The 14,301-nt window shown below is 36.3% G+C and overlaps 1 protein-coding gene across 2 annotated transcripts in view; it reads left to right on the forward strand.

The window, feature by feature from the left end:
* The window catches only part of LOC114332913 (uncharacterized protein CG5098), a 104,325-nt gene extending 93,369 nt beyond the window's left edge, over positions 1 to 10,956 (forward strand). The window contains exons 6-7 of one of the 2 annotated variants that reach the window (XM_028282695.2): positions 3,561 to 3,794; positions 9,518 to 10,956. In XM_028282695.2, the coding sequence (XP_028138496.2) occupies positions 3,561 to 3,794; positions 9,518 to 9,916 (633 nt within the window). In that variant the 3' untranslated portion in view covers positions 9,917 to 10,956. Of the gene's footprint in view, positions 1 to 3,548; positions 3,795 to 9,517 lie in introns of both variants that reach the window. The other variant, XM_028282694.2, reaches the window with a different exon arrangement.
* Positions 10,957 to 14,301: the final 3,345 nt, after the last annotated feature.

A 14,301-nucleotide genomic window follows, 5' to 3' on the forward strand; every position in this document is an offset into this window, starting at 1 on the left:
TCAGAGTTCTTAAAAATTTCAATATAATTTAAAATTAAAGTCATTAAATTGTCTGCCTCACTCCCAAACACGCCTCAAACACATCGGCACACTATCAAATAATTATTGAAAACACGTGGAATTTGACAAATAATTTGATCAAAGGGCCCTTTAGTTAGCCTTCGGGCCGCATAAAAAACGCTAGAGGGCCGCATGCGGCCCGCGGGCCTCAGGTTGAGTATCACTGTCCTAGTGTAAAGAACTGCACATTTGCCAGACTGTCACAGTGCTCTGTTAGCAGACCTACTATGGGTTTGACTGTTTTCCTGTCTTTGCTTATTAGGTCTGCCGTAAATTTTGCCAAATGTTCTGTAATGAACTGTTTCGCCTGTCTTTGTCCTGGTGAATTCCTCCACCAGGAGATTTGTGAGCTATCCACTTTCCTGTAGCCGTTCTTGTTACTGTCTTTGCAACACCGCAGAAGGGTTCCGGTACAACGAATGTCATTGATGGGCCTTGTTTAGCCATTTCATCTGCTTTTTCATTGCCCTTATGACCCTCGTGCCCCAGTACACAGGCTACCGTAATCTTTCTATGGTCTCCTAGTTTATTTAGGGCACACACACAATCAGTGGCGTAGCGTGAGTGTTGGCTGCCCGGGGCGGAGGACAATTTTGCCGCCCTCTTATATACTAGATATTACTATACATTACAGACATTAATTATAGATAACTTTTCGGTGAAAACAGTCATCATTATTTTGCATTATACAGGTTAGATTTTTAATAAAAAGTTTATCTAAGTTTTACAATCACGTTTATTAATTCTCTGTTAATATTATCTGCAAAGTATTTACTTTCTAAGCGCACAATCTTATGCCAAGCCCCCTTGTTTGTAAATATCATTCACTTCATGTAGCATCGGTTGCCACAGGCCCAAAAAAAAAAACAAAGAAAGGAAAATGACTGCATCGAAACTAGTAAAGCACCTGCATCTCTGCCCTAGTGTTTAAGCTTTCACCTGCCTCTGTCAGTTTTTCCAAAGTGACGAGAATGTCTTTGTAATGATGCCATGTCACATTTACCGCATCGCGTCTTGCACTCAACCGCGTGTCTTGAACGCTTTTTAAGAAACTTTTGCCTGTAGCTGCTATCAGAACTTCCGAATGATGTGTCGATGAGGAAAAAAAAAGAATATATAGCAACGTTCCAAACTGCCGAAAAAAGTTCTGAATCCACCTCAACTGAGCCAGCTTGTAAAAACGAATCAGTTGAGCAAGGTACGAATTTAGCTTTAGGGTTTATTTCTTGAATTCTTTGCTGAACTCCTGAATACTTTCTAGCCATAACAGCAGCATTATCATATGCTTAGCCTCTACAGTTGCTTATATCTAGGCCATCAGCTTGAATCGTGTCCAAAATCATCTTTGAAATTCCTTCAGCCATTTTGTCTTAGTTTCAATGAAATCTATAAAAGATTCCATTACTTTTACTTCCTGATTTTCAATTACTACGTATCTTAATACCTGACTTGTTTGATCTTTACGAGAAAGGTCTGGAGTGCTGTCGAATATAATAATTGAATAATACTTAGCCTTATTATTTCCAAGAACATTATTTTCCAAAGTGGCAATAAATTCATTTTGTATTTGTAGTGATATATAAGTGATTGAAATTTTGCTATACATTTTAGATCTTACAAGATGTTCACGAGGTACAGGATCGTATTTTGCAATTAGATTAACCGATTCTAAAAAGTTTCCTCTATTGGTACTGGTGTCGTTTTCTATTGGGACCGTGCAAGTTCGGCAAAGCGACCTCTATTTCTACGCTCTGTACTTTTATTCGCACTTTTAATTATATTGGCCAATTATATTAGTCCTGGTTGCTGGATAATTGTCAAGACCATAGTCCAAAAAAATAATAAGAAGAAAAAAATAAGATGCAGGTTATGTTTAGCAAACGTAAACAATTGTATGTAGTAAATAAAATCCGTTATTAAAATGCAGTACTGCAAGCAAAATACAATTAATTAAATTTACCTTTATATAATAATTGCATATCATATCAATATTGTGGAGCAATATATAATTTTTCTGCTTCATTGACAGAAGGTATGAAATATACGTCAATTTGACAATATGAATTATTTAAGATAGTTGCAATATTTCTCCGCGACTCGCGCACGGTCGTTTCTCGTTTCCCTTTCCAAGTACTTGCACACCGCGAATATATATCCACGTAAAGCCAAATTTTGTTTGGCAAGAAATCTTATAATATCAAACATTCTGGATCAGAAGTTCCTGTCATTTCTTTATTTCTTTTGCCACTATGTCTTGCTCTTTTTTGTCAATAGTCTGCTCTCTTGAAGTGCACTTGATTCGTGACTTGACACGCAAACGACAACAAAAGCAAAATAATGATGCTTTAGCTTTAGATGAAGAATAAGCCATTTAAGTACGTAAAACTTTTTCGCCGTTAGTCAATGTACGGTAAAACCATTCCTTAGTAAGCCGTTTTGTCTCTCCTTTTGATTTTAAAGATTCCGTGCTCCTTTCAATCGATCCGAATTTGTAGTGGCGATAAAAATATAAAATGGTTCAAATATTTACAAAATATTTTTATTATTTATTGTTAAATTTTGCCGCCCCCTAAAAAGTTCCGCCCGGGCGGGCCACCCCCACTACGCTACGCCTCTGCACACAATCCCATACTAGCTTAGAAAATTTTCACCATTGTTATTTTAAGCAAATTCTTTTAGTTACATTATCACATGAACGTTGAAACTCCTTAAACCAATTTTTGACGGTCGCCATCGAAAGAGAAGAGTCACCGTACACAGCATCCAAGCGCTCTTTGATTTAGCTGCTCGATTTCCCTTCCAGATATTGTTCATTTTTCATTTTTTTTTAATCCCCAGACACGCCCGCTTTTACACGCGGTGAAAACAAAACTACAAGCCCGATGGCTAAGATTTTGACATATTGGTCGTCTCAAGAATGTATGACACGATAGTAGTTGTTGATATTAAGTTCTTTTTTAAATTAAAATGATTCTTCATTATTCAATTTGATTTGATTTGAGCTATTTCTTGAGTTACATTTGGTCGTATCTTCTATTTTCAAATATTGTTCCTTTTAAATTTGTTTTGCTTGTAACCTGATCACAATTGTTAGTTTTCCTTTCTTTCAATTATTTCTGTCTTCCTTCATCTTCATCTACTTTTTACCTTCATCTTTCTCTTTCCACTTTCTCTTCTTTTCTCCTTCCTGTGTTCATCTTCCTCTTTTATTTCTTTCCTCTTCCTATTTCACTTGCATTATTTGCTCTTCTTTCCCTCTCTTCTCTCGTTCTAGATTCCATCTTCCTCTTTATTTCTTCTTCCGTTTTTCATTAAAAAACCTTGAATTTGGCACATGTTCAATTGTTACATATTAGTAGTATAGATTATTTTTATTTTTATTTAGCATTCTTCAAACCATCTTTATTTTTTCTCCAATGATACTATTCCTTTCAAAACAACCTTATTAATTAGTCTATTACCTTTTTTGTTGATGATAATACTATTAGGTTCGTTCCAAGGGTCTGCACTCTAGCACGTTGAGCAACAAGTACGACGCCCAGACGAGGGACGCGACGTGGATCTGCGCCTTCTGCAAACGAGGACCTCACGCGAGCGAACTGGCAGGTCCCACCGTCGATAGGAATATCGAACCACCTGGAGACCTTTTCGGACCTTACTTCATCACGACGCAGTGTCCGGAATTCGAGAGGCGGCTGGACGATCCGTACGATAGACAATTCAAAAGTAAAAAGGTAAGGGTTGTAATTTGCTAATTATTACTAAAATGAAAGGAAAATGGTGTAAGTAGTAAGACACACCTTCAGTGACGTTATAAATACTATGAACTTGATTCATACAATTCAAACAAATCTCTCGTCTAAAATGAGATACTTCCGAGACAAAATTTATGGTTTTCTTCAAAACAAAGGTACAACCAATAGGCTAATGTTAATGATAACTGGGATACAAAGAAATAAGAATATTCATTGAAAAAGTCAGTTGCCTTCCTAAAAGTTAATCGCTTTAATAAATACATTACATTAAAACTCACAATTAGTTTAGTACCTTTTGCATATTCTCCACATTATTGTTGAAATGGAGAGCTCTCGACTAGTCTCTACTAAAGTCACAATAAAGATGCACTAGAAATAAACAAACCAAGACACGTGGAATGTTACGAGGAGCATTCCCGAATCATGATTTACAATGTACACTCTGGGCAAAAATTAACCGGCCACCTTAAAAATTGGTCATTTTTGATGTCTTATATCTCCTAAACCTGTTGTCCGATTTAAGTGATTTTTTTAATATATTGTAGCTTTATTCCTTGACAATATCGTTATAATAATATTGTTGCTAAACAGGTAAATTTTCATTATATACCGGGTGTACGAATCAAACTGTGTTTTTTTTCTTAAAGTTTGCATCACCCTGTGGAATATTCTAGCATTTGTAGAATACTGAAATTAAAACCTAAATATGTATAGCCACATGCTTTCTCAACATTTTGTTTTTTGATTCATTCGCTTATGTTGGATAATAAAAAAATTAAGTGCTTTAACAACTATATAGATATGTTTTTAATCAATACAGGGTGTTTTTAAAAAATTTTGGCAAAGTTAAAGGGGTAATTCTGCATGAAAAAATACTGACAGTTTGCTTTATAAACTTATGTCAGCAAATGCTTCGTTTCCGAGATAGGGGGTGTTAAAATTTTTCTGACAAACTGACGATTTATTTATTACTTTAAAACCGGTTGAGACATGCAAATGCAATTTGGTGGGTTTTATGACGTAGTTATTGCATATTCTTTGACATACAATTAAGAATTTAATATTCACCATTGGCGGGCATACGGGTAATATGAGCCATAATATTACCCGTATGCCCGCCAATGGTGAATATTAAATTCTTAATTGTATGTCAAAGAATATGCAATAACTATGTCATAAAACCCACCAAATTGCATTTGCATATCTCAATCGGTCAATCAAAGCAATAAATAAGGCCGCACCTACATTGGATCCGATTTTCTCCGATCAGATCAGATCCGACGTCGGCCGACGTCGGAATAGAAAATAAACCCATAGTTCTAAATGGGGGTGCCTACGGCCGCACCTACATTGGATCCGATTTTCTCCGATCAGATCAGATCCGACGTCGGAATAGAAAATAAACCCATAGTATTAAATGGGGGTGCCTACATTGGATCCGTTTTTCTCCGATCCGATCAGATCAGATCCGACGTCGGAATAAAAAATAAACCCATAGTATTAAATGGGAGTGCCTACATTGGATCCGTTTTTCTCCGATCAGATCAGATCAGATCCGATATCGGCCGACGTCGGGAGTAGCTTCTCCTATTCTCATCGAGAAGTGTTTGGTTTCATTCCGATTGGTTGCAAGTTGAGTTGCAATTTTAGTTGCAAGTTGGTTGCAAGTTGGTTGCAAATTAGTTGCAAATTGGTTGCAAGTTGGTTGCAAAATGGTTGCAAACTGGTTGCAAACTGGTTTCAAACTGGTTGCAAGTTGGGGGTTGCAAGCTAACATGTTTAAATATATTAAATTCATCATCTCCTTAACACATCTTCATCGGAACTCATTGTCGGTGGTCGGTGGTCGGAAGATTACTGAACCAATGTAGGCACCCTCGCCGGAAAACCGGTCTGATCGGATCTGATCTGATCGGAGAAACACGGATCCAATGTAGGCACCGCCTGTCGGATCGGATCGGATCTGATCTGATCTGATCGGAGAAAATCGGATCCAATGTAGGTGTGCACTACATTGGATCCGTTTTTCTCCGATCCGATCAGATCAGATCAGATCCGACGTCGGCCGACGTCGGAATAAAAAATAAACCCATAGTATTAAATGGGAGTGCCTACATTGGATCCGTTTTTCTCCGATCCGATCAGATCAGATCAGATCCGATATCGGCCGACGTCGGGAGTAGCTTCTCCTATTTTCATCGAGAAGTGTTTGGTTTCATTCCGATTGGTTGCAAGTTGAGTTGCAAGTTGGTTGCAAGTTGGTTGCAAATTAGTTGCAAATTGGTTGCAAGTTGGTTGCAAACTGGTTGCAAACTGGTTTCAAACTGGTTGCAAGTTGGGGGTTGCAAGCTAACATGTTTAAATATATTAAATTCATCATCTCCTTAACACATCTTCATCGGAACTCATTGTCGGTGGTCGGTGGTCGGAAGATTACTGAACCAATGTAGGCACCCTCGCCGGAAAACCGGTCTGATCGGATCTGATCTGATCGGAGAAAGACGGATCCAATGTAGGCACCGCCTGTCGGATCGGATCGGATCTGATCTGATCTGATCTGATCGGAGAAAATCGGATCCAATGTAGGTGTGCACTAAATCGTCAGTTTGTCAGAAAAATTTCAACACCCCCTATCTCGGAAACGAAGCATTTGCGGACATAAGTTTATAAAGCAAATTGTCATTATTTTTTCATGCAGAATTACTCCTTAAACTTTGCCAAAATTTTTAAAAACATTGATAAAAAACATGTCTAGTTGTTAAAGCACCTAACTTTTTTATTATCTAACATAGCGAATCAATCAAAAAACAAAATGTTGAGAAAACATGAGGCTATAGTTATGTTTTAATTTCAGTATTATACAAATGCTAGAATATTCCACAGGGTGATGCAAACTTTAAAAAAACACAGTTTGATTCGTACACTTGGTATACAATGAAAATTTACCTGTTTAGCAACAATATTATCATAACGATATTGTCAAGGAATAAGGCTATAACATATTAGGAATAAGGTTTAGGACATATAAGACTATCAAAAATGACCCATTTTTAAGGTGGCCGGTTAATTTTGGCCCAGAGTGTATAAACTTTGTAAACCATGATTTGGGATTTACAATGTATATACATACATTATAAATCATGATTTGGGAGTGCTCCTCATAATATTCAACGTGTCTTGGTTTGTTTATTTCTAGTACGTCTTTATTGTGATTGTAGAGTCTTTCTGTCATTCTCTTACTCCTGCGTTTTTTAGTCAACCACTCACTTTTCCCTGCCGTACTCCTTTGGTAGCCAGAATCCCAAAGTCCTTGCCGTGAAGAATGAGTTGCAGCAAGCCTGTTCATTCCTCATAACATAGCTATCCCATCTCTGTACATTCCTCGTAACAGGGCCAAGATATTCTAGTTTGTGCTCTTTGATGGTGTTAATAATCTCTCATTTCTTGCCCATTCCACGTAGGACCTTAACACTAGTCATACGATCCATCCACGAAATTCTTAAAATGCGTCTGTAACGCCACATCTCGATTTTGACATATCGGTGGCTTAAAGCACACTTATTATATGTCCACTTTTTTCCATTATTGAGTTATGCACTGTTCCTTGATGACCTCCTAACAGTCTATCATCCTTCATAGACATTGCGTGTCCTAAAGTATTTGGTGTGGTATAAATGACATTTCAAAACTGTGAATTAAGCTCAAAAATGTATTATGAAGGAAACAATTGTTGTATGCCCATATACAATATATTTATGTGCCCTTAGCAATATCAAAAGACTAAGGGCAGAACATTGTATGTCCGGGACATCCAATAATTGTGCACCAAATAATGTGTCACTAGCAACAAGCTTGCTGGAACATTAGCACCTTGTGTGGTGTGCATTTTTGAGGTTATTGTTGAAAGTTTTATTTTTTGGTGTCGAGTGAATTTATTGTTTATGTTTTATCGATAACACTAATGGAAAAACGTCCTAGAAATTATAAACTGTTGCAGTTAGAAAGAACAGAAGTTAGACTTCAGATAGAAAACTCTGAAGGACATAAAAATTATTCAAAGTGCCATTACTTACCGGACGAAATTAACGAAAATCAAAGAGTATCTCTTAAGTTTTTCTGTAAGACTTTAAGCATTAAGTTGAAGATCAGGAGGTAAAATTTAGGAGCCTATGTAGGGACAGATAAAAGAAATGGTCGTAGGGCTCCTAATACTACAGATGCAAATATAATTGTTAAAGCTTAGGAACACATCGATTCCTTTCCTCGTATGGAAAGTCACTATTGTAGAAAAGACTTAAAAAAGCTTTACTTGTCTTTTACTGTATGAACAATTTAGTCAGGAGAATAATATACCCCAGTGTACAATAAATGTATACAGATCTCTTTTTAATAGCAAATAATCTCCATTAAATTTTTTTAAACCAAAGAAGATCAGTGTTCTCTCTGCAATAGTTACAAAAATGCTTCAGACAAGTCCGCCTTGAAAAATGACCTTTAAGATCATAAAAAAGGAGAGACAAACTGACTCTCTTAAAATGAAGGGTGATGATAAGAAACGGTTAATAGATGACAAAGGTGTAACATTTCGATCTGTTTCATTTGACTTGCAGGCAGTTTTATCTATGCCCTACGCTGGTGATGCTCAAATCTACTACAGACCCAAACTTTCTGCCTATAACTTTACAATATTTGATTATTGTAATAAAGCGACGGACACTGTTACATCTGGGACGAAACAAATGGAGGAAAAGAATCGTCTGAAATTGCATCCTGTTCCTAGTACTGTCAAACTTTTCCGATACTTGCAGGGGTCAGAATCGTAACAAAAATATGACAATTGAATATTACATGCGGTAAATGCAATACAACATCCAGATATTTATGACTTATTAAAGATTCATGAAAACTGGCCTTTCGTATTTAGAAGCAGATTCAATTCATGCCACTGTCAACAGGGTGGCACAGAAAAACACAAATCAATTTATTTCTACTACAAGGTTTCTACTATTTGGATGTGTCAGTTACACGAAGGGGTACAAGAAAATCACCTACCTGGGAAGAAGCCTCTACCTACCTGGGAAGATTGAAAAAAATATACTCTAAGCAACTGCCAATATCCATGGCCAAAAAAAATCTATTATACTTGTGTAATGCTTGAGTTATATCACTATACAAAGACTACAAAGGCGCGATAGATTCTCTACCGACCAAAGGCAATTTGCAAGACATACATAGTTCCAATAGATAGTGCTTCTGAAAGTGAAATAGACTGTTGACGTGCTTTATTGTGTTAACATGAATAAATACATTAATGTTCTATTTTTTACATAAAACATCCAATAATTAAATCAAAATCATGATGTACACTTATTGCATGTCCATACTTTTATTGCCAACCATTGTATGTCCATACTTTTTTTTAGGTCTTCTTTAATTTTTTTTGTGAGGAAAGGTATTTATTTTTATTACTCATTTCAATGTTTATTTAATGACGTATCATAAAAAATTACGTAAAGTTTAATATTTAATGTAACGCTGTTCTAGAAGAGCTTAAACATTCAAAATCGATTTTCCCAAAAAGTACATTCACGGACATACAATAATAAATGTGTTTTAACCCATCGATATGTTATATTTTGAGACTTTATACTTAATTTTTTGTTTATCCCGAAAATATATTAAAAAATAACTGTATTTTTTAGATCACAAAAGCGTTAGACGAAGCCGCGACAGTAGCTTCCAGAAGCAAGAAATCCAAGCGGAAACATTCCGACAGTGACGGCCTATCGGAAAGCGAGTCCGACATTTACCTGGGAATCACCGCCACGGGAAATAAGACTTACGAGGTTTGGGCGCACGAGGACTGTATCGTATGGTCGCACGGCACGTACTTGATAGGCCCGAAAATAGTGGGACTCGAAGCAGCAGTGTGGACTTGTTGTAACGTTACGTGTAAATCGTGTCATTTGAAGGGAGCCAACATTTTGTGTTTTAGAAGAGGTTGTCTGAATGCTGCGCATATCAGCTGCGCGCGAAAGAACGCTTGGCAGTTTGTGGAAAGTAATTTTAAGGCGTACTGTCCCGATCATCGGGTTCCATGACAAATTGTGGACGATTAGAGCGGTTAACGAGCGGGATTTGATGATGGATTGTTGTAGTACAAAGTTTGGTTACAAATTTAGGAAAATGTGCTCGAATGTAGTAAAATGAGCAACCTGTCTTGGTAGTTTTAATCGGTAATAATTTGTTCTAGATAGTTTTTATAGGAACAATCAACGGAATTATAACTTTTGCAAAAAATGGGATATATTGGGACTTATAACTCTCCTTATCACGAAAAATTCTAACCTAAGTATGTCCGTATGAAGATTTTGTTGTGATTGAAATATAAATGTATGCCAATGTTATATTATGTTTGTCTAGATTGGTCAGTTGGAAGTGTTGTAGAAAGGGCATTTTAACGTCTTGCAAGACCGTACTTTTATACAAATCATAATTTGGCTGGTATTTTCTGCTGCTAGGCTATCTGCGTTTAAGAATACATTACCACTAAGCCAACCTATCTTTGCATAACATTTTAAATTCGAAGTAAATGCTATAGATCACAACAGAACATCATTTAAAATATATATCAAAGAAAAAAAAAGTTGTTGTTGCCTTTCGTTTGACCCCTAAATACGATTAAAATGGAGAGAAAATTCAAATTATAGCAGTCGGCCCAAAATGCGTTCTCATTGGTCGTGACGTCAAATCATTATAATGCGAGGTCCGCGCCATTCATTCATTACGTTTGATATTCGCTTACTTATAATCATTTTATGGTGTATCTCAGTTTTCTAAATCTTTAGATAGTTGCTGTGAACTATATAGGGTGAGGCAGATAAAGGGCCTATTAGAAATATCTCCAGAACTAAAGGTAACTGAATTGTGAAAATTGGAACAAGGGGGTTTTGAAGACTGATCTATTTAATGAAAATATTTTCATCTACTTGATACTTCCGGTTATACCGGAAGTTGCTTATAACTTCGTTTTTTTTAATGGGACACCCGGTATATTTTTTCATTTTTTGATTCTCCTCGATTTCTTCTTTCTTAATATATAAGGTTTTGTAACATTATACAGGGTAGGTTAAAAGATAATTACGTTTTCTTATTAATTTCGTAGCAATATTCACACCCTGTAGGATTGTAGTAGTTTGACATAATAAACTCTATTTATGTTCAAATGATTTTTAATATAGTCTACTATTGTTAACAATTATTGGTATAGCTAAACTTTAATTTTAGTATACAGGGTGGGTCGAAACTCGGAATGAGTATTTTCTTAGTTTTCTTGAATGGAACACCCTATTTTTTAGTATTGCAATGAAATGATATTACACGGTACTTTTTTATTTCTTAAGCATTCCCCATACCTAACTGCTTTACTTACTTAGTCCTAAGCCCTTCTACCTTTAGGTGTAAGGCTGGTGGAGTTGAGTTTGGCATTGTAGTCTCCATGCTTTCCGATCTTGCGCTAGGTTTCTTGCACTTTCCAATGTCAATCCCTTCTTCTCGACTTCTTTCCTGATTTCATCTACCCACATAACTCTTGGTCTCCCTCTTTTGTTTTTCCCCTGCACTCTCGTTTCGAACACTCGTTTTGTTAGCCTCTCGTTCGACATTCTACACACGTGCCCGAACCATCTAAGTTGTCCTTCTACTATTTTTTCATTGATTGGTTCTAGTTTTAGGTTTTGTCTAATTGTTTCGTTTCGTATTTTGTCTGTCCTTTTTCTGTTTGCTATTTTCCTCAGGAACCTCATTTCCATAGCATTGACTCTGGATTTTTGTCTCCCCGTCAATGTCCATGTCTCGCTGCTATACATGATTGTTGGTCTAACTACTGATTTAACGACTGCCGTTTTTACTTTTTCCGGTATCCCTTTTTTCCCAAAAAATGTTGTTTTCATAGTGTTAAATAAGCTTCCTGTTCGTCCCATTCTCTCGTTTATTTCCATGTCTTGTTTACCATTTGATTCGATTATTACTCCTAGGTATTTAAAATATTCCACTTGCTCTAGTTGTTTCCCGTCTAATTCTATTGCGTGTGTCTTCCTCGTATTTGAAATTATCATTGTTTTTGTTTTCTCTGTATTAATTTTCATATTTATGTTTGATAGTTCTTCTTCTAGGATTTCAAGATTGTTCTGTAAGTCTTCTCTGTTTTCTGCTATCAATACCATGTCGTCTGCAAATAGTAGCTCCGATAGTTGAGTCTGTTTCATTTGCCAGTATCCTAATGTTAGTTTTCTCATTCTTCTCTTGGCTTTCTTTATCGCTTCATCCAGTACCACTGAGAATAGCAGTGGACTCAGCACGCATCCCTGTTTGACGCCTTGACTTGTAGAAAATTCTCTGGATTCCTCGTTATTGGTTCTTACTGTATTTGTATTATTTTTGTACATATCCTTTATTACTTCTATTATGTGTCTGTCGACTCCCCTTTCTGTTAGTGTCTTCCAAACGTCCTTTCTTCGGATTCTGTCAAACGCCTTTTCCAGGTCAATGAAGCACATATGTATCTCTCTATTTTTCTTGATTACCTTCTCACTTACTTGTCTTAATGTGAATATTAGGTCTTGCGTGCTTCTGTCCTTCCTGAATCCACACTGTGTGTCTTCCATAGTTGTTTCTATTTGTGTTTTTATTCTTGTCTCTAGTATTCTTGCTAATACCTTCCCAGGGATACTTGATATGGTGATACCTCGGTAATTATTACAGTTTCTCTTGTCTCCCTTTTTGTGTATTGGTAATATAATGTCTTTCTTCCAGTCCTTTGGTAATTCTGCTCTATTTATGATATCATTCATTAGTTCTTTCATGCTATCCATTCCCTCTGTCCCCATGAATTTTATCATTTCCGGGGTGATATGATCCTTGCCTGGTGCTTTGCCCAGTTTTACTCTTTCTATTGCTTTCTCTAATTCCTCTCTTGTTATGGATTCCACTTGTTGTTCTTCATTCCTTTCTTGTATCTCCCCTTTGTTGTCCTTGTCTACATGAGTTAGCTCTTTGAAATGTTCTCTCCATCTTTCCATTATTTGTTTTTCTTCTGTTAGTACGTTTCCATTCTTGTCTTTTATATTCGGCATCGTGTGCTCTTTCTTTTGTCTGAGTTGTTTTAATGCGCCGTAGAAGAGTTTTTGGTTTTCCCTATAATTTTTTGTCATTTTTTGTCCAAATATCTCCCATGACCTTTCCTTTCCTGCTTTCACCGCTATTTTAACCTCTTTCCTTTTTTCTTTATATGCTTCGTAATCTTCCGGGTGTTTTGTGCTTAGGTATCTTTTCCATTTGTCTTTTTTGTTCTTTATTTTCTCTCGTATTTCTTCCGTCCACCATTCTGTTCTCCTCATGTTAGTGTTTGCTATTTTTGCTTTCCCGCAAGTTTCCTCAGCTGCTTTGATTATGCTGGTTTTTAGATATTCCCATTTTTTTTCTATATTTGTATTTTTTGCCCTACCTTTCAAAGTATTATCTAATTTTTCTTGGAATTTCTTCTTATATATTTCCTCTTTTAATTTGTAACTTTTTATTTTTTCATTTACTACCTTTCTTCTCTTTTCTTCTTTTTCCTCTGTTGTTCTCATTCTCATTATTACTAGATGGTGGTCACTGCCAATCTCCGAGCCTCTTTTCACTTTCGTATCCTGTACTCTTTTCCATTTGTTGCTGCTTACCAAAAAGTAATCTATGATTGATTTTTCGTTTCTGCTGTCTTGTACTCTCGTGTATTTGTGTACTTCTTTATGTTTAAATTTTGTATTTGTTATAACTAGTTTATTCTCCATACATATTTCTATTATTCTTTCACCATTTCTGTTTAGCATTTCTTCTCCTTCTTTTCCCATGCACTCCTCTATTCCGCTGTTGTTGTTTCCGACTCTACCGTTTAGATCTCCCATTACAATTATGTTTTCTTCCCCATTATCAATTTGCATTTGGAGCTCCTCGAAAAATTTATCTTTCTCTTCCTTTCTTGCATCTTCATTTACTCCGTAGGCTGTTATTATTGTCCATATTTCTTCGTCCATCAGTTTAATTTTCACCGATAATATTCTCTGGTTAACATATGTTTCTTCTATAACGTGTTGTAGTCTATTCGGTGCAATTATTATCCCGACTCCTTCTTTTGCTCTCTCTTTTGTATCCGCTCCTACCCAAAGTAACCAATATCCTTTGTGTATTTTCTTAAGACCTTTTCCTTTCATCTTCGTTTCTGTTATTCCTAGTATTTCTATTTTTTGTCTTATCATATCTTCTACCAGTTCTTCCTCTTTTCCATTGATGCTTCTCACATTCCATGTTCCCATTTTTATCTCTCCTTTTTTCTGCAATCTAGCTTTCCCCTTTTTCCTATTTTCATCCTTGTTTACCTTTGCATCATCTTTTTCCCTATCGCTTTTCCCATTCATTGCCTTGGTTGTCATTGTTGTGGGTCCGG

Source organism: Diabrotica virgifera, chromosome 1 (genome assembly GCF_917563875.1).
Source record: "Diabrotica virgifera virgifera chromosome 1, PGI_DIABVI_V3a".
In the NCBI taxonomy this organism is placed as follows: Eukaryota; Metazoa; Arthropoda; class Insecta; order Coleoptera; family Chrysomelidae; genus Diabrotica; species Diabrotica virgifera.